The sequence below is a fragment of the Prionailurus viverrinus genome, chromosome C1 (assembly GCF_022837055.1).
Source record: "Prionailurus viverrinus isolate Anna chromosome C1, UM_Priviv_1.0, whole genome shotgun sequence".
NCBI classification, from domain to species: domain Eukaryota; kingdom Metazoa; phylum Chordata; class Mammalia; order Carnivora; family Felidae; genus Prionailurus; species Prionailurus viverrinus.
The window spans coordinates 90,142,512-90,164,053 of NC_062568.1; the positions used below are offsets into that span (position 1 = coordinate 90,142,512).

General features: G+C 37.3%; 1 protein-coding gene and 1 pseudogene across 6 annotated transcripts in view; one reads left to right on the top strand and one right to left on the bottom strand.

Moving 5' to 3' along the window:
* The window catches only part of ZRANB3 (zinc finger RANBP2-type containing 3), a 311,003-nt gene that overhangs the window by 1,698 nt on the left and 287,763 nt on the right, over positions 1-21,542 (top strand). For 4 of the 6 annotated variants that reach the window (XM_047873303.1, XM_047873301.1, XM_047873306.1 and 1 more), the window contains one exon: positions 20,256-20,423. The exons of 1 other annotated variant lie outside the window; for it this stretch is intronic. In XM_047873303.1, the coding sequence (XP_047729259.1) occupies positions 20,260-20,423 (164 nt within the window). In that variant the 5' untranslated portion in view covers positions 20,256-20,259. Of the gene's footprint in view, positions 1-16,051; positions 16,134-20,255; positions 20,424-21,542 lie in introns of all 6 variants that reach the window. One more of the 6 variants, XM_047873302.1, reaches the window with a different exon arrangement.
* LOC125174173 (uncharacterized) lies at positions 5,475-5,587 on the bottom strand (annotated as a pseudogene).

The window sequence follows — 21,542 nt, forward strand, 5'->3', positions numbered from 1 at the left end:
CAAGTATTTATTGATTCCCCAAGATGTGCTACAGACACATAGGGGGTGAGAAATGTAGAATTCCATTCTAGAATTCTGAAACCAGTGGTGGCAATCACTTCTCTTTTTTCAAGTATCCTTTGTTAAGTACGTAATATGTGCTCATTGTATTTAAAAAGACAGGCAAATATTGAAAAGAAGGTCATCTGTGATACCATTATCCAGAGATACCACCGTAAAATTTTGGTGACTATCTTTACATATCTCTCTATTGTAAATACGGACATTTGCTTGCATGTTCTCACACTACCTTGCTTTCTTGTAAACTTTTTTTTTTTTTAGTTCAACAGTAGGCTGTGGATGACTAGATATATATTAATATTATCATTTTTTATTGCTATCTAGTATTAAATTGTGTGTCTCTAACATAACCAAGTCCTACCTGATGGATATTTACATTATTTTTTATTAACTTTGATTGTGGTAAAAAACCTAAAACTTACCACCTTAACTGTTTTTAAGTAGTGTTAAGTATATGCACCTTGTTATTTAATAGATACCTGGAACTTTTTCATCTTGCAAAACTGAAACTGTACTTTTTGTACCAACAACTCTCTTTTCCTCCTCCCACAGCCCTTGGCACTCACCATTCTACTTTGTTTCTAAGCATTTGGCTACTTTAGATACCTCTTAAAAGTGAAATCACACAGTATTTGTCCTTTGCCTTATTTGACTTATACATCGCGTCCTCAAGATTCATCCATGTTGTAGCATAGGACAGGATTTCCTTTTTCGTGGTCGAATAATATTCCCATATGTATGTATATACTGCATTTTGTTTATCCATTCATCTGCCAATAAACATTTAGGTTGCTTCTGCCTTTTGACATGGGTGTGCACATATCTCTTCAAGATACTGTTTTCATTTCTTTTGGATATATGCCCAGAAGTGGGATTGCTGGGTCAATTATTAACTTTTAAAAGGAATCATGTGGTGAGCAACATCTTTATATGCTTGCCCGATTATCCTGTAAATCTAACTTTTTAGAAGTAGGTTATTTAACCACAAATACTCCATAATTCCTAAATTGCTCTTCAGAAATGTGCCCATTATCTTTCTTACTGTGTTTGAAAACACCCAGTTGCCATCTTGTAGTCTATCCCATCTGATTTCAAAAAGTGGTTCTTCATTGCTTTGTTTGTAATTGAATTCAGTTGATATTGAGCATCTTTTATTGTCCATTGTTTAATCTCATGAATAGCCTGTTGTTATCATAGTCTGTTAATAGTTTTTTTGTTTGTTTGTTTTGAGAGAGAGAGAGAGAGTACCCGTGAGCAGGGGAGAGGGCAGAGAGAGAGAGAATATTCCAGTCAAATGCTCTACCCGAGAGAGAGAATATTCCAAGCAGGCTCCATGCTGTCAGTGCAGAGCCTGACTTGGGGCTTGAACCTACGAACCCTGAGATTGTGACCTGAACTGAAACCAAGATTTGGACATTTAACCAATTGAGCCACCCAGGCACCCATAGTCTCTTAATTTTAAAGAAATTACTACTTAGGTTTTTAACTCTTTGTCATATATTTTGCAAACCCTTGACTCCCATTTTTAGATTTGTCTTTTTAACTTCTAATGCTGTTTTTCCATGACATAGTTTTAATTATTTTACTCTTGAAAAATATCTTTTTTCCATTATAGTTTCTAGTTTGTGATGCATAGGAAAGCATTTGTGATGCTTAGAAATTAGGTAATAAAAAATAATATGTATACATAATTTTAAATTTGTTCTTACATTTAATTTTACAATTTATATATACTTGATTTTGTTTGGACCCTGTTCTTTTTCATTGTTCTGTCTTTGACTTGCACCATACCCATTATCTTAATTTCTGTAACTTTATAATATGTTTTGTTATCAAGTAGGTAAAGTGTGCTTCCATTCTTCTCCTTTAGATATTTTCTTGCTATTCTCACATTTTCTGTTTTTTTTTAATGTTTATTTATTTTGAGAGAAAGAGAGAGAGAGAGAGAGAGAGAGAGAGAACCCAAGCAGGCTCTGTGCTGTCAGCATAGAGCCTGACGTGGGGCTCGAACTTAAAACCTGTGAGATCATGACCTGAGACGAAATCAAGAGTCAGTTGCTTAACTGACTGAACCACCCAGGTGCCCCCTGTTTATTTTTTTTTAAGATAGATTTTGGTATCATTTTGTCAAATTTAAAGTCCATCTCTGCAATTTTATATTTGAGTAAAATACATGTGTGACATTCATATAGATACTGACTGCTACTTAAAGACAAATATTTCATTTTATATTAATACAGAAATTTTTATAGATACAGTCAAGGCTTAATGGGGCTCTCGGTGCTTTGTCAGAACATGTTTTTATTACGGATTTGGGTATAAAAGCTTACAGTTTAAAAGCATGTCCAATTTTTAAAAAATATATAATTAAGCTTATTTATTTTGAGAGAGACAAGTGGGGGAGGGGCAGAGAGAGAGGGAGACAGTATCTGAAGCAGACTCTGCACTGACAGCAGAGAGCCTGGTGTGGGGCTGGAACTTATGAACTGTGAGATCATGACCTGAGCTGAAGTCTATGTTTTACTGACTGTGCCACCCAGGTGCCCCTATAATCACTTTTTTTTTTTTTAAGAGGCTTGCATTTTATAGGTGGTTTCCAGTAGAATCCGATGACTTCTGTATGGTAATTACAACATCCCACTGTACCTCATAGCCCTTTCCAAGTCCTTCGAATTCAACATGTGCCCTAAACCTGTTCTTCTCATTGTCCTCTCATTTGTTTATTCGGTCAAGAAATATCTATTGAACATCTGATAAGAGAAGTGCTGGTTAATAGTCAAGAGGATGGGCTCCAGGCTCCCTTGGTTTGATTCTGGGTTTGGCCAGGTACTTGTTGGATGACCTTGTGCAGATTAGTTGATAATCTGTGCCTTAATTTTTTTTTTTTAATCTATAAAATTGAGATAATACAATACCTACACCACAGATTATTGTGAGGTTTAAATGACTTAATAAATGTAAAGTATATAAAATAGTGCCTGGCTTATAGTAAATATGTGTTAGTTTTATAAATATTGTTGTTTATTGACCTGGCTGATACTAGAGTGCTGAAGTAAAATGATAAATAAGACAGTTTATAGTTCTTGAGTTTATGAAGGCATTTCAGTAAGAGGGAAAGACAAAATTCAAGTAAATAGATAAAAAGAGTTGCTAATTATAGCAAGTGCTTTAAGGAAACCAACTGATATTAAGGAAAATGTGGGAGAGTCCATTTGGGAGCTAGTGCAGTATTCCAGTGGAGCAGTGATAGTTTGGGATGGCATTGCAACTGGAAAGAATTGGATGCATTTGAGATATGCCTTAGGAATAATTAATTATAAATGGATTTAATTTGGCTAAAGGAGAGGGAGAAATCAAGAGTGAACCCAAGTTGCTGATTTGAGTTAACTTGCACAGTTGTACTACTACTGAGAGATTAGGTAGGGAACACACAAGTTTGGTGGAGAAATAAGACTTTGGTTTTGGACAGTTAGGTTAGAAATGTCTATCAGATGTCCAAAATGTCAGGTAAGTAATTAAATACAGGAGTCTGAAGCCAAGAAATTATAAATTTTATTACCTGGGCTATTTGTGGTAGGCTTCCAAAGGTTTTCCCTGCCCCCACATCTAGTCTTCCAAATTTGACAAGGTAATCTTTGTAAACTAATTGCCTGATTAAACTCTAGGAAAGGCCCTCAGTTTCTTACAGAATAAAATCCAGACTTTTTTTTAGCATGGCATTTGAGAACCTCCCTGATCTGGCCTGTTATTATTTCTTTGCCACTTTTCCCAATCATCTTATTTTTTTTTTAACGTTTATTTATTTTTGAGACAGAGAGAGACAGAGCATGAACGGGGGAGGGTCAGAGAGAGGGAGACACAGAATCTGAAACAGGCTCCAGGCTCTGAGCTGTCAGCACAGAGCCAGACACGGGGCTCGACCTCACGGACCGTGAGATCATGACCTGAGCCGAAGTCGGCCGCTTAACCAACTGAGCCACCCAGGTGCCCCCCAATCATCTTATTTTTAGCTACACTGTATGTAGCCAAATTGCTGTAGTTCTTGGAACCATTTCCACTGCTAATTTTTGTCTAGGATGAATTTTTGAAATTTAGTTACCTACTTTAACTGAATTTGATATTAAATTGAACAGAAGGTTTGATTGATTCTCTGTATGAGGCAGAATTTTCCGTATGTAGGCATCCTTTCTATCTAAGAACTTTCTCAGGTGTTCTAATACCCTAATATCCTAACAGGGAGCTCTAATCTGTATTCATTAAACAACTCCCCTCTAATCTTAATCACTCTGCAAACTATGTCCCCCGTTTCCCTACTGTGACTTGAATTTGGCTTACTGTCTTTCTTCTTTGAGTGACTTCTATCTTTATTTATTTAATTGTTTAAAATGTTTTAATGTTTATTTATTTTTGAGAGAGAGAGAGAGAGAGACAGGTCTTGAGCAGGGGAAGGGGCAGATAGAGGGAGACACAGAATCTGAAACAGGCTCCAGGCTCAGTTGTCAGCTCAGAACCTGACGCAGGGCTCGAACCCACGAACCACGAGATCATTACCTGAGCTGAAGTGGGAGGCTTAACTGACTGAGCCACCCACGCACCACAGGGTGACTTCTGTGTTTAAATCTATAGCCCAACTGATACAACATGCTAGTTTCTAGTTCCTGGAATGCTGTGTCTTCTGTGAATTTTATTTCCACACTAGTTCAGCCATGCACTCCTACAGAGCCACTTTATACTTTCTCATCTCTAGGAACTATTCAACCTCTTAGTCTCTCTAATCATGGCCCCCCTTCCTTTGAAACTTTTATAGAACAAATGATGAGTGCTTAGTGTCAGGTACTAACTGCTCAAGGTGCATGGAATACACCAGGAAACAAAACAGACAAGAATCTCTGTCGTTATGGAGCTTATAACCTAGTGTAGAAAGACAATAAGCAAAAACTTTAGCAGGTAACTAAATCATACAGTGTTTTACAAGGTGTTAAGTGCTGTCAAGAAAGAAAATGTAAGGTACAGAAGAGATAATAGGGAGTTGTAATTCTTGTTTGTTTCTTGTTTTTAAAAATTTAAACTTGTATTCTGAAATAATGTAAGACATACTAAAAGTCACAAGAATAGTGCCAAGACCCAGAATCACATATTAACATTTTGCCACAATTATAAAATTCCTTCTTTCTTTTTCTTTTTTCTTTTTTTTTAATGTTTATTTATTTTTGAGACAGAGGGAGACAGAGTATGAACGGGGGAGGGTCAGAGAGAGAGGGAGACCCAGAATCCAGAGCAGGCTCCAGGCTCCAAGCTGTCAGCACAGAGCCTGACTTGGGGCTCGAACTCACGGACTGTGAGATCATGACCTGAGCAGAAGCCAGACGCTTAACCGACTGAGCCACCCAGGCGCCCCTAAAATTCCTTCTTTCAAAAATATGTAACACTTCTTGAATTTGCATGTCGTCTTTGTGCAGATGCAGAGGCCATGCTAATCTTCTCTGTATCATTCCAATTTTAGTATATGTGCTGCTGAAGCTAGCATGAAAGTTGAAATTTTACATAAGGTAGGCAGGTCAAGTTTACATTGAAAAATTGACATTTCAGAAAAGACCCTTGAAGGAATCAAGAAAAGTAGCCATGTATGTAATTGATGGAGAGTGGTATAAGCAGATGGACCAGCTAGTGCAGAGTCCAAAGCAGAAACATGTAAAGATATCACTGTGACAGAGAAGAGAAAGTAAGGTGGAATGGTAATAGGAGTAGGAGCATATCGTAGAAGGGCTATTTCTCATTAATAGAACTTTTATCTGAGTAAAACTGGGAACCACTGAGCAATTCTGAGGAATGTTATGATCAGACTTAATTTTTCAAAGTATCTTACTGACTGCTCCATTGCGAGGAGAATGTAGGGGAGGAGGTGGAAGTTGGGATATCAGATTCTTGTAGGAATTCAGGCTAGAAATAAAGTGGCTCAGATCACGTGAGCAGATTTGGAGGTGGTAGGAAATGAATGGTGGGATTCTGGGTATATTTTGAATCTAACAGGGGTTGTTGATGGATTGATTGGATATACAGGATGAGACACTGAGAGGAGTCAAGGAATTGGTATGAACAAATGGAAAGATTGGATGGGAAGATGGAGGATGGAATAGGGTTTGAGAAAAAGATCTAGAGTTCAGCTTTAGTTGTGTTAAGTTTGAGATACCCATTAGACTTGCTATGTAGAGATGTTTGGTTAGGTAACAGGAGTCTGAAGTTCAGGAGAGGTCTGATCTCCGTGTATAAATGTGGGAGTCAGGGACACCTGGGTGGCTCAGTTCGTTAAACTTCTGACTTCAACTCAGATCATGATCTTGAAGTTCGGGAGTTACAGCCCCGGATTCTGCTCTGCTGACAGCTCAGAGCCTTGAGCCTGCTTCAGATTTTGTTTCCCTCTCTCTCTCTGCCCCTCCCCCACTTGCACTGTCTCTCTCTGTCTCTCTCTCCAAAATAAATAAACATTAAAAAATATATGTATAAATGTGGGAGTCATTGGAATAGAGGTAATATTTAAAACTGATATACTAATGGTATCTCTAAATGATAGAGCAAGCATTACTAAGAAATGAGCCCTGGTACTTTCAAACCTTATATGGGCAGGGAAAGGAGAAAGAACCAGTACGATTTAGGCTGAGCAAGAGTGAAAACTGAGATAAGATAGAAACCATGAGGTGTGGTATTCTAGAGTCTAAGTGAAAAACATGATTTAATGAGGAGGGAATGATTTATGGATAGGTCCAGTAAGATGAAGTCTGAGAATTCCTACCTGCTCTCTTCCTTTTGTTTCCAAATCAGGGCCTTTGGGTGTGTTTCTTGTGTGGTTATTGTGTATTCTTTATGTCTCAGCTTTGATGTATGTATCTTTTAGAAAGCCTTCCAAACCTCCTGAGTTTTTGTTATATACTCCTTTAACACCTCGTATTTTCCCTATAGTACTTCTTCAAAACTACAGTTATTTATTACTGTGTATCCAGAACCTTGTACAGTGTCTGCTCCATGTAAACATCCAAATATATTTTTGTTGAATGCATGAAGGAATGAAACTCAGGAATAAAATTTATTAGATGATTACTTATTTTTTAACTGTAATTGTTTTGACAGTTTAAAATATATATTTTCACTGTGGTTTAGTTCTGAAGCTGAGGAGGTACACTCCTGTGTTGAAAAGAAAGCAACGACCCAGATACGTTTTACCTCTGTCACAAGCTACATGATCTTGGAGTTTTATCTTTATGGACCTCATTATCCAAAACTTTGAGATCCATTGGTATGTGTTAAGCCAGAGTGTTTCCCCCATTTTTTAAAGTTAAACTTTGTATTTTGAAATCATTGTAAATTTGTTTACTGTTGTGAGAAATAATGCAAAAAGATCCTGCATATGCTTACTCAGTTTTCCTCAATGGTAGCAGCTTACAAAACTACAGTATGTATCACAACCAGGCTATTGCCATATCAAGAAAAAGAACAATTGCATCCCACAGGGATACCTCATGTCGCCTTATAGCATCCATCCCTTTCCACCTTCACCCCTGGCAACTACTAATCTGTTCTCTATTTTTATAATTTTGATGTTGCAGTAATGTTATAGAAATGGAATCAACAACTGCGTAACCTTTGAAGTTTGGCTTTTTTCTTTTTTTTTTTTTTAATACCTCAGCATAATTCTCTGGAGATTCATCCAGATTGTTGTGTATATCAGTTGCGCCTCTTTATTGCTGAGTAGTGTTCCATGATTTGGATGTACCACAGTTTGACCATTCACCCACTGAAGTATGTCTGAGTTCTTAATAGTTTTTGGCTGTTGTGAATAAAACTGTAAGTATTCATGAATAGTGTTTTTTTTCATTTTTTAATTTTTTTTAGGCAGAAGTTTTGATTTCTCTAGGATAAATGCCCAGGAGTACCATTGCTGAGTCAGATGGCAGTTGGATATTTAGTTATTTAAGAAATTGTCAAAATGTTTTTCCCAGTGATTGTATACCCCATCTTTCTAAAAGCATACATCAAGATAGGATTTGGAGTTCTTTTTGGTTTATTTGTTTGGTTTCTGGTTGTGTTTTATTTATTTATTTTTAATGTTTATTTATTTTGAGAGAGAGAGAGAAAGACAATCCTAAGCAGACTCCGGACCATCATTGCAGAGCCCAACACGTGGCTCGATCTCATGAACCATAAGAACATGACCTGGGCCAAAATCAGGAATTGGACACTTAACCGACTGAGCCACCCAAAACCCCCATGATTTTTTAATGTGTGTAAATTCTTTGGATGAAGATTTACTTCTGTTTAGGCTTTGTAGCCATACAAGCTTGCATTTGAATCCTGGCTTTCTTATCCAATGTCATAGTTTCCTCATTAGTGAAGAAGAATATAGTACTTGTCATATAGTTCTCAGGATTAAATTAGCCAGTATATGTTCAAGTTCTTGACACAAAGAAGACACTATTATATGATAGGCATCCCCAAAAAACATCAGTTCGTCCCCCACCTTTGGAACTAATAACTGGGCCTGTTTTTGCTGATATTCATGTTGTTTCAGTGACCTGTCATATCATCTCAAAAGAGTTTATATTATAATCAGTTCCAATCTATTAACAGGGTTATCACTTCTTTGTTTTATGTTTTACTAAAAAATCTCTTACAGTTTTTCTGCTCACAGGTCTTACACTTATTTTTATTAGATTCGTTTCTAAAATGTGTAGTTTTTGATACTCTTGAGAATGGTATCAGTTTAAAATTTTCTTTTTGCCTGTGTAGAGGAAAATGTGTATATTGATTATGTATTCATCAACCTTACTAAATTTGCTTACAAATCTACTAATTATGTATAAATTATTTTAATTCTATGCACATAATCCTGCTCTGTCATCTGTTAGATTTTTATTTTTTATTTAATATATATTTTTAATGTTTTTTTATTTTTAAGAGAGAGAGAGAGAGACAGAGTGCAAGTGGGGGAGGGGCAGAGAGAGAGAGGAAGGCACAGAATACAAAGTGGGCTTCAGGCTCTAAGCTGTCAGCACAGAGCCCCATGCAGGGCTTGAACTCATGAACTGCGAGATCATGACCTCCAAAGTCAGACGCTTAACCAACTGAGCCACCCAGGCTCCCCACTAGGTTGCCTTTTTGTTTTGTGGATGATTTCCTTCCCTGTGCAAAAGCTTTTGATTTTGGTGTAGTCCCAATAGTTTATTTTTGCTTTTTTTCCCCTTGCCTGAGGAGACGTATCTAGAAAAATGTTACAAAGGCCAAAGTCAAATTACTGCCTCTAGGAGGCATAAACTCCTCTGGGGGTTTTATGGTTTCGTGTCTCACATTTAGGTCTTTAATCCATTTTGAGGTTTTTGATTGTTTTTTTGGATGATGTGAGAAAGGGTTTCATTTTTTTGCATGTAGCTGTCCAGAATTCCCAGCACCATTCCTTGAAGAGACTGTTTTTTCCTTATTGTATATTCTTCCCTCCTTTGTCATAGATTAGTTGACGAGGTAAGCATGGGTTTATTTCTGGGCTCTCTATTATGTTGTGTTGATCTGTGGGTCTGTCTTTCTGCCAGTGCCACACTGTTTTGATTTCTATAGTTTTGTAGTATATCTTGAAATATATGACCATGATACCTCCAGCTTTGTTCTTTCTTAAGATTGCTTTGGTTGTTCAGGGTCTTTTGTGGGTCCATACAATTTTTAGGATTATTTGTTGGAATTCTGTGAAAAATGCTATTGGTATTTTCATAGGGATTGCATTGCATCTGTAGACTGCTTTGGGCAGGGGGGACATTTTAACAGTATTCTTCCAGTGCATAATTGTGGAATATCTTCCCGTTTGTTTCTGTCATCTTCAGTTTCTTCATCAATATTTTATAGTTTTCAGAGTAAGTCTTTCACCTCTGTGTTAAGTTTATTTCTAGGTATTCTTTTTGCTGCAGCTATAAATGAATTTATTTTCTCTTTTTGCTACTTTGTTATTAGTGTATAGAAATGCAGCAGGTGTATGTTTACTAATTTTGTATCCTTCAACTTTACTGATTTCATGTATTACTTTTAGTAGTTTTATGTCAAATCTTTAGAGTTTTCTGTGTATAGTGTCACACCATCTGCAAAAAGTCAAAACCACTATATTAGCAATTTGGATACCTTTTATTTCTTTTTCTTGTCTGGTTGCTATGGCTAGGATTTCCAATACTGGGTTGATTAAAAGTGGCAAGAGTGGACATTCTTGTCTTGTTCCTGGTCTTAGAGGAAAAGCTCTTAGTGTTTCACCATTGAGTATGGTATCAGCTCTGGGTTTTTCATAAATAGCATTTATTATGTTTAGGTATGTTCCCTGTAAACCTAGTTTGAGAGGTTTTTTCAAAATATATCACGAACAGATGTTGAATTTTGCCAAATCCTTTTTTTGCATCTATTGAGATGATCATATGATTTTTATCCTTAATTTTGTTGCTTGTGGCATATCATGTTGATTGATTTTCTAATATTGAGCCATTGTGTTCTTGGAATAAATCCTACTTGATCATGGTGAATGATCTTTTTAATGTATTGTTGAATATAGTTGGATGATATTTTCTTGAAGATTTTTAATATATTGTTGAATGTAGTTTGCTGATATTTTCTTGAAGATCCTATGTTCAGAGATGTTGGCCTGTAGGTTTCTTTTTTGGTAGTTTTTTTGGTATCAGAGTAATCCTGGCCTAACAGAATATAAGGTTTTTTTTCCCTCTTCTATTTTTTGGACTACTTTGAGGATAATAGGTATTTACATTTTTTTAATTATTTTTTAAAAGTTTATTTATTTTGAGAAAGACAGCACACAAGAGGGGCAGCGAGATAGGAAGAGAGAGAGAATCCCAAGTAGGCTCCTCACTGCCAGCTCAATGTCTGACATAGGGCTCAAACTCACAAACTGTGAGATCATGACCTGAGCTGAAACCAAGAGTTGGACGCTCAACCAATTGAGTCACCAAGGTGCCCCAACAATAGGTATTAATTCTTCTTTAAATGTTTGGTAGAATTTGCCTGTGAAGCCATTTGGTGCTGGACTTTGGTTTGTCAGGAGTTTTTTGATTACCGATTTAATTTTCTTTTTTTTTTAATTTTAACTAATTTATTTTCAGCACTTATGTATTTTATTTATTGAGAGACAGAATGCAAGCAGGGGAGAGACAGAGAGAGGGAGACACAGAATCTGTGGCAGAATCCAGGCTCTGAGCTGTCAGCCCAAAGCCTGATGCAGGGCTCAAACCCACAAACCATGAGATCATGACTGAGCCACCCAGGTGCCTCACCAATTTAATTTTCTTATTAGTAATTAGTCTGTTCAGATTTTTCTATTTCTTCCTGATTTAGTTTTGGAAGATTGTGTTTCTAGGAGTTTATCTGTTTCTTGTAGGCTGTCCCCTTTGTTGGCATATAATTTTTTGTCGTATTGTCTTACAATTCTTTATGGTTCTGTGGTGTTGAATGTTACTTCTCTTTCATTTCTAATTTTATTTTTCTCCTGTTTGAGTTTTGTTTTTGTTTTTTGAGGAGTCTGGCTAAAAGTTTTATCAATTTTGTTAATCTTTCCTACAAGCCAGCTCCTTGTTTCACTGATCTTTCCTATTCTTTTTGTTTTGCTTTGCTTTTAGTCTCTATTTCATTTATTTCTGTCCTGATCTTTATTATTTCCTTTCCTCTGCTGTGGGCTTTGTTCTTCTTTTTCTAGTTCCTTTAGTTGTAAAGTTAGATTGCTTAGTTAAGATTTATCTTGATTCTTGAGATAGGTCTGTATCACTAAAACTTTTTCTCTTTTTCATTTTCATTTGTTTCCATGTGTTTTTCTAAAGTTTATTTTATTTTTAGTATTTTTGATATAGAGTGAACTGGGGAGAGGGGCAGAGAGTTAGAGAATCTTAAGCAGACTCCATACAGTGCCCAACGCAGGGCTCCATCCCATGACCCTGGGGTCATGACCTGAGCTGAAATCAATAGTTGGATGCTCAACTGACTGAGCCACCCAGGCGCCCCTTCATGTGTTTTTCAGTTTCCTCTTTGATTTCTTTGTTGACCCGTTGGCATGTCTTAGCTTCCACATATTTGTGTTTTTTCCAGTTTTTCCTTGTGATTGATTTCTAGTTTCATAATATTGTGGTCATAAAAGATGCATGATATGATTTCAGTCTTCTGAAATTTATTGAGCCTTACTTTGTGGCCTAAGATGTGATCTATCCTGGAGAATGCTCCTTGTGCACTTGAAAAGAATGTGTATTTTGCTGTCTTGTGACCAGATGTTCTATATATACATTAGGTCCTTCTTGTCTAATGTGTCATTCAAAGGTGGTGTTTCCTGGGTGCCTGGGTGGCTCAGTCGGTTAAGTGTCCAACTTTGGCTCAGTTCATGATCTCACAATTCGTGGGTTTGAGCCCTGCATTGGGCTCTTTGCTGATAGCTCGGAGCCTGGAGCCTGCTTCAGATTTTGTGTCTCTCTCTGCCCCTATCCTGCTTGTGCTCTGTGTCTCTTTCTCTCTCTCAAAAATAAATAAACCTTAAAAAAAATTTAGAAAAAAGGTGGTGTTTTCTTTATTGGTTCTGCCTGGATGAATATCCTTTGATATAACTGAGGTGTTAAAGTCTCCTACTATTATTGTATTACTGCAATTTCTCCCTTTGTCTCTATTAACATTTGTGTTACGTGTTTTGGTGATTCACCATTGGGTACATAGATATTTACAATTGTTATATCCCCTTGTTGAATTATCTTCTTTATCGTTATGTAGTGTCTTTGTCTTTCATTACATTGTTAGTTTTAAACTCTGTTTTGTCTGATATAGGTATTGCTACCTTGGCTTTTTTCTCCCTTCCATTTTCATGGAATATCTTTTTCCTTCCTTTAGTTTTCAGTTTTTGTGTCTTTTTAAGTCTGAAAGGAGTCTCTTGTAGGCAATATGTAGATGTGTGTATGTGTGTGTGTGTGTGTGTGTGTGTGTGTGTAACTTTTTCTGTTCCCCATATCTTTTTGATTGGATCATTTAGTCCATTCACATTTAAAGTTAATTATTGATAGATGTGTGTCTTGCCATTTTGTTAATTGTGTCTAGTTGTTTTTGTTAGTCTTTTTTTTTCTTTTGTTTTATTTCCTAGTTATTAATTAATTTCTGTAGTATTATGCTTGGCTTTGTTTTTATTGTTTGTGTATTATAGGTGTTGTGTTTCTGGTTACCATGAGGTTCATATATGGTGTCCTAATTATATATCAGGCTGTATTAAGTTGATGGTCACTTAAGTTTGAACACATTGGAAGTTCTGAAAGAACTTTTTTTACTCATGCCTTCCATACTTTATTTATATGATGTCATTTATTACCTATTTTTATTTGTAATTTTCATACTTCTAATTATGAGCCTCTCTTTTCCACTTAAAGAATTCCCTTTAAGATTTCTTGTAAGGCTGCTTTAGTGGTAATACCCTTCTTTAACATTTGTTATTCTGGGAACTCTATCTTTCCATCAATTCTGAATGAAAATTATGACAGGTAGCCTATTTTTGTTTTTTTTTTTTTCCTTTCAGCACTTTGAATGTATCATACCACTCATTTCTGACCCACAAAGGTTCTGCTGAGAAATTGGCTGACGGCCTTATGGTGTTTCCCCTATATGTAACTTTTTACTTCTTTCTCACTGATTTAAAAATGTTTTCTTTATCTTTAACCTTTGGCATATTAATTATTATGTGTTACGGTGTGTACCTTCTTGGGCCATCTTTTTTGGAATTCTCTATGCTTCATGAACCTGGATGTCTGTTCTTCCATAGGCTAGGGAATTTTTCATCTATTCTTTTTTAAATAAGTTCTATGCCTTTTTTTCTCTTTTCCTTCTAGTACCTGTATAATGTGAATGTTCGTTTGGTCTTGTATAAGAGATCCCCTAACCTATCGTTATTTATTAAAATTATTATTATTATATTTTTTGTTTAGCACAGGTTCTTTCATTACACAGATCACAAATCTGTTCTTCTGCATCTTCTAATGTATTGTTGATTCCCTCTAGTGTAATTTCCATTTCACTTACTGTATTTCTCAACTCTGATTATTCTTTTATATTTTCTGTTTGTCAAAATTCTCACTAAGTTTTTCCATTCTTCTTTTCTGTCCAACAAGTATTTTTATGATCGTTACTTGAATCCTTTATCAAGCATATTGCTTATCTGTTTCATTTAGTTCTTTTTCTGAGGTTTTGTTTTGTTCTTTCATTTGAAGGATGTTCCTCTGTCTCCTCATTTTCTTTACTGGTTTCTATGAATTAGGTGGAACAGCTGATTCTCCTAAATTTTAAGCAATGGTCTTGTATATAATCATCCCCTGTGTAGACTGTGTGTGCCTAGTGACTTTGGTTGGATGGCTGGAGCTGTGTCTGGGGTGGGGCTGGGATGTCTGGGGCACTCTGTATTGGGGCCGACATGATATGATGGCCTCAGCTGAAGTGGGCATATGTCGGGGTGGTCTCAGGACTCTTTGTCTCAAGGCACCCTGGCAGGACAGCTAAAGGTGAAGTGTATGTTAGCCAGAGTGTCCTGGGACTCTGTGTAGAGGATGCCTTGGTAGGAGAGCTAAAGCTGAAGTGGATGTGGGTCAGTACAGTCCCTGGGTTCTCTGCACAGAGGGCACTCTGGCAGGATAGCTGAAGCTGAAGTGGGTGGAAACCACCACAGTGTCCCAGGACTTGCTGCATAGAGTGCACCCCGCTGGGGCAGCCAGAGCTAAGGCAGGGTCCAGGCCACGGTGTCCCATTGTGCTGCATGCAGGGGTACCCTGGCATGATAGCTGTAGCTGAAGTGCACACAGGCTGGGGCATTTCCCAAGGGTCTCCACATAGGAGGGAGGTGGTTGAAGCTGGAGTGGATGCAAATCAGGATGTCTCGGGATGCTCAGCACCGAGGATTCCCAGGTAGGGTTGACAGGAGCTGAGGCTTGTAGAGGCTAGAGTGTCCTGGTGTGCTCATGCAGGGGCTGCCCTGGCAAGGTGGCTGGAACCTTGGCAGGGTGGGGACAGTGGTTTCCTGAGGTGTTCCACTAGTGCCTTTGGCAGGTGTTTAAAACTGATATGGGCATGGGCTGGGGATTCCTGGGACACTCTATGGAGGGGGGCACCTTGGATGGGTGGCTGGAGCCTTAAGTAGGTGTGAGCCAGGAGGTCTTAGAGCACTGTGCCCTGGGGTGCCCTAGCAAGCTTCCTGGAGCCAAAGTGGTGCAGGCCCGGAATGCTCTGGGGTGCTTTATGCGTGTATCACCTTGGCAGTATGGATGGAGTTGTAAACAAGTGGTGACATGGATTGTCCTTGTGTTTGCTGCTCTGAGGCTCTTTTGGTGGGATGGCTGGGGCCGGTGTGGGCTAGGGGCCCCAGAAATAGGTGAAGGAATAGGCCACCTAAGGTGCCCACACCCTACTCCCATCCTCACCATCAGGGTGGAAACTGAATGTAAACGGATGCTGTCCAACCTCTCCAACCTGGAGAGTTGCAGCAGCTCCCTTGCTGTTTGATGGAGTTCTATGGCTGGATATTTTATATACTAGCTTCTCTTTCAAACCCTGATATTTTCTTCTGTGACCCAGGGCATCCCAGGCTGGTATGGGCCAGGGACGCAGTGCTTGCTGATGTGGTAGGCCGGCTCTGGCACCTGAACCCTGCTCCTATTGCACTCTCAAGGTGGAGGATGTGCATAAATGTTGGGCTTGCCAGACTCTCCCACTTGAAGGTAGTTGCAGTAGCTCACCGACATTCAGCAGGATTCTGTTGGACTGGTTCCTGTATATTCTAGTAGCCCTTTTAAACCATGGCTTTTTTTTTTTTTCCCTCCGTGCCCCAGGGTAGATGAATCTGCCCGAGGTCAGTTCATCCCTTGTGCAGTTGGCAGCATCAGAGGTGGGGTTTCCTTTGTTAGCATGTCTTCATCTCTATTACCTTTCTCTAAGTGGCTTATCTTTTGTTTTGTAGAAGTTGTTCAGCCAGCCCTCAGTTCTTCTTCAGGAGGAATTATTCTGTACATAGGCATAGAATTGGTGTGTTCATGGAGAAGGTGAGTTTAGGGTTTTCCCATGTTGCTGTCTTGGACTGGAACCAAATTTTGATTTATTTCTCCTTTCCCTTTTTTTTTTTTTAAATTCAAGTGAGGTGATTTACACTGTTAAATAAAATTGGCAATAATAGATATATTTGTGTCTTTTGTGATCTTGCAGGGAAAGGTTTCAACATTTTACCTTAAGTCTGATGTTTGCTGAAGGTTTTTAGTAAAAATGTGTATCATATGAAGTAAGTTCTCCTATTTTTCCTATGTTAGGTAGCTTTTGTTCTAAATGAATTTTAAATTTTATCAGATGCTTTTTTCCCTACTGTTGAGATGACTGTGCAACTTCTTTGTAATTTTTGAGAATTACAGTGATTGAGCTTTTTTCACAGTGCATTTTTTAACAGCTTAATTGAGATATAATTCTCATACCGTAAAATTCACTCGTTTTGCAATTCTGTGAGTTTTGATATATTCATAGAGTTTGGGAACCATCATCACAATCTAATTTTAGAACAGTTTCATCACTCTAAAAAGAAACCCAGTGCTTATTAGCGGTTGCTCTCTGTTCTCTGCCACCATACTCTTCCCACCCACTGTCCAGACTCTAGACTTAGGCAGCTACTCATTTACTTTCTATCTGAAGGTATTTGCCTACTCTGGACCTTGACTTCTGTCCCTGAGTTTAATATTTTCAGGGTTCATTCATGTTATAGCCTGTATCAGGATTTCATTGATTTTATTGTCAATGATTTCATTGATTTTATACTCCATTGTATGGATATACTACACTTTCTTTATCATGTCATCAGTTTATGGACATTTTGTTTGTTTCTCTTTTTGACTACTATGAATAATTCTATGAACATTTTTATGCAAGTTTTTGTGTGCTTGTATGTTTTACATTTGTTTTGGGTGTATACCTAGAAGTAGAATTTCCAGGTCTTATCTTTTTTTTTTGCCATCCTAATGAGTGTGAAGCATCTCATTTTGGTTTTGATTTGCAGTTTCCTTACTACTAATGATGTTGAACATTTTTTTGTGTGTGCTTATTGGCCATTTATATACATTATTTGGAGAAATGTCTACTCAGATATTTGCCCATTTTTAGATAGGGTTATCTTCCTTATACATTCTGGGTATCCATTTTTGTCAGATATAATTTGAAAATATTTTCTACCCTTCTTTGGGTTGTCTTCACTTCCTTGATGGTGTTATTTGCAGCTGTAAAGGTTTTAATTTTGGTGAAGTCCAGTTTATTTTTTGCTGTTGTTGCTTTTATTTTTGGCTTTGTATTTAAGAAATCATCACATAACCCAAGGGCATGAAGATTTACTCTTCTGCTTTTTTTTTTTTTTTTTTTTTTTAACAGTTTTACCATTCTGGCTACTACATTTTAGTTTTTGGTCCATTTTGACTGTTCTTTTCCTGTTGAAATATTTTGGCACCCCGTGAAAAATCAACTAACCCTGAATGTAAGAGTTTATTTCTGGAATCTCAAATCTGTTCCACTGATCTGTCTGTCATCAATCTAGTACTACATTGTCTTTGGTAGCTTTGTGGTATGTTTTACAAGCAGGAAGTATAAGCTCTCTAACTTCATTCTTTTTCAAGATTATTTGGCCTTTGATTGAGTTTTAAAAGTTTAACTAGCATTGCATTCCTAAAATAAGCCCATTTTGTTTATTTTTTAAAAGTTTGTTTATTTTGAGTCGGGGGACAGAGGGATAGGGAGAGAGAATACTGGCAGGCTCCAAGCTCAGTCAGAATGGAACCAGACCCAGGACTCAATCTCATGAACAGTAAGATCATGACCTGAGCCAAAATCCAGTCTGATGTTCAACTGACTGAGCCACCCAGGTGCCTAAAATAAGCCCATTTTAAATGTCTTAATATTTTAGGCTTTTAATTTATTGCTGTCTTGGTTTGCTAATATGTTGTTTACCCATGAATAAGGGAAAATGGCTTATATACATATTTTTTTTGTATTGTGTTTGTCAGATCAACGTGGTGTCTCTCCCGATTGAATGGGGGTTCTTCTTATATGTGAGGTGACAGTAGGGGAGAGGCTGGTGGCATGGGCAGTGAAAGAATTCACCTGAGGCTGAACAAAGTAGATAGAAGTTTATTGAATACACTGCAAGGGAGCAGTGGGCAGGATGGCAGAAGAGAGATTGTCTGCAATGAGGCAGTTTTTAATGGTAGAAGGTGAAGAGGTATGGGAACATATGGAATTTTCCCTTTTTTTGGTAACTGTGCCTGGGTGTAAGTAGCCCATTGGTCATTTAAGGCTTATGGATATTTTGAGGTGATGATTTTACTGTTGATTATCTCAATAGCTTTATCTTCTACCATTCTCTACTTTGGTTCAGCCACATCGGCCTCCTTTCTGTTTCTAAAATCACTCAGCCCTTTTTCAGCGTGGAAGCTTTCCATTGATCCTGTCTGTGTGAAGTGCTCTTCTCTCAATTTTGAACTTGGTTGGCTCTTTTACCCCCTTCACACTATAGACTAAGCTCATCCTAGGAGAGTCCTTACCTGGTCAGCCTACCTAAAGCGGTCATTACTCTCTTAAGTTCCTTCATATTATTTGTACTTATTTATTTGTACTTATTTATTTATTTTTAGTCTCCCCCTCAAAAATGTAAGCTTTGTGAGAATGGTCTTTGCTTCTCTGGATTCCGGCAGGTTATAACTATTTGTTATTAGTAAATATTTGTTGAATTCTTGAGATTCTTAAATATTGGATACAGAGGTTGATGACTTCTTTTGGGTGGGGTGTAAAGTTTTATAAATCTGCAAGTAATTGAGAGAAAAGCAAATTTACTTTGAAGATGGAATGACATTCTGTATAAACATAACAATTGGGACGCCTGGGTGGCTCAGTCAGTTAGGCGTCCGACTGTGGCTCAGGTCATGATCTCATGGTCTGTGAGTTCGAGCCCTGTGTTGAGCTGTGTGTTGACAGCTCGGAGCCTGGAGCCTGCTTTGGATTCTTAGTCTCCTTCTCTCTCTGCCCCTCCTCCGCTCACGTTCTCTCTCTCCCAAAAATAAATAAAAAATGTTAAAAAAACTTATTTTAAAAATACAAAATATATAACCATGTAAGCAATCTAAATACAAAATATTATTAGAGAAGTTTTCTAGTTTAGTGACTTAGTAAGACTTTTTCTTGCATAGATCTGAGAATTTACAGATATATGAAATTTTTATATAAAAAAATTAAAATGACATTTGTGGAAACCCAGTGGTGAGGAAAGTGCCAATCAGGTAGTGATTCATTCTGTGGATTCATTTGATTTAAAAGAATTCATTTTAATATTTAAAAACGAATCTCATTTAATAATGTTGAGTTAATATAATTATAAATTTGGAGTTGATGTCTTTGTATTTTATAATTTTTAAAATGCAGTTTTACCCCATTCTTAGAAAATTTGGTGTGATATGAAAATGTATATCTATAAAAGGATTAATTTTAAAAGACTTCCACTTTCTATAGGAAATCATTTCTTATTTTAAAAATTATTTAGTTTTTAGGTGCAGGAGGGGTCATCATTAAGCACAGTTCATGAGTTCCAGTCCCTTATAGGGTGAGCTCGAGCCCCACTTGGGATGAGCTCTGGGCCCTGCTTGGGGTGAACTCGAGCCCTGCTTTGGGTAAAACACGAGCCCGCTTTGGGTGAACCCCGCTTCTCTCGCGTGCGTGTGCTCTCTCTCTCTCTCTCTGGCCTCTGCTCACTTGTGCCCTCTCTCTCTCTCTCTCTCTCAAAAAAAAATTATTTAGTTTTTAAAAATCCGGTTGATTTATAACTTTTCAGTAAAACGTTTATTGCTTAACACAGGGTTATGGTTATATTATGGTTCAGTTTGAAATACAAATGAAATAAAGGATGCTGGTTCCTAGATTGTGCATTGAGTAATTGCTTTTGGACTCAGTGCTTTGAATTGTCTTAAGAGCTCATTTTGTGAAAGTTATTTAACCAATTTATGTAGATAGTATATCAAGGCTACTGATGTACTTTAATACTATTATTTATGTTTAATTCTCTAATACACATAGTAATAACCATTTTCCCCATCCCTCCTCTTTGGTGATTTCTTTTTCTTTTCTTTTCTTTTTTTTTTTTTTTTTAGGAGCATGATGCCTAGAGTTCATAAGATAAAAAAGTCTCTTCCACCTCAGAATTCTTGTTTGACAAATGAATCTTATAAACAGTTGGATTTTTTGCCTGACAAACTAAGAGCAAAGCTGCTTCCTTTCCAAAAAGATGGCATTGCTTTTGCCCTCAGAAGAGATGGCAGGTAAAGTACTTTTTTCAAGACATACTAAAAATGTTAAGTTCTGGCAAGTATATATATATAAAAGCAAAGGTCTGTGCAAACCATTCTTTTTCTATATACCTAGTATTCCCATTTATTTTTTTTATTATATCTTAAAATAATAATTTTAGGATATATCGTGTTTTGCCTTCATTCTTTTTTTTTTAACTTGTTTTATTTTTTATTTTTTTAAATTTACATCCAAATTAGTTAGCATATCGTGCAACAATGATTTCAGGAGTAGATTCCTTAGTGCCCCTTACCCATTTAGCCCATCCCCCCTCCCACAACCCCTCCAGTAACCCTCAATTTGTTCTCCATATTTAGGAGTCTCTTATGTTTTGTCCCCCTCCCTGTTTTTATATTATTTTTGTTTCCCTTCTTGTATGTTCATCTGTTTTGTCTCTTAAAGCACTCATGTGAATGAAGTTATATGATTTTTTGTCTTTTCTCTAACTGACTAATTTCACTTAGCATAATACCCTCCAGTTCCATCCACGTAGTTGTGAATGGCAAGATTTCATTCTTTTTGATTGCCGAGTAATACCCCATTGTATATATATACCACATCTTCTTTATCCATTCATCCCATCAATGGACATTTGGGTTCTTTCCATACTTTGGCTACTGTTGATAGTGCTGCTATAAACATGGGGGTGCATGTCTCCCTTCGAAACAGCACACCTGTATCCCTTGGATAAATGCTTAGTAGTGCAATTGCTGGGTTGTAAGGTAATTCTATTTTTAGTTTTTTGAGGAACTTCCATACTGTTTTCCAGAGTGGCTGCACCAGCTTGCATTCCCATGCCTTCATTCTTGAGTGATACTTCGATTGACAATATAGCTCTACTATTTTTTTTTCTTCCAGCTCTACTATGTTTTAAAATTTATTTATTTATTTTGAGAGAGAGAGAGAGAGCATGTGTGCATGCATGGATGAGGAGCAGAAAGAGGGAGAGAGAGAATCCCAAGCAGGCACTGCGCTGTCAGTGCAGAGCCCACTGTGGGGCTTGATCTCACCAACCCTGAGATCATGATCTGAGCTAAAATCAAAAGTCAGACGCTTGACTGACTAAGCCACCCAGGCTCCCCTACAGCTCT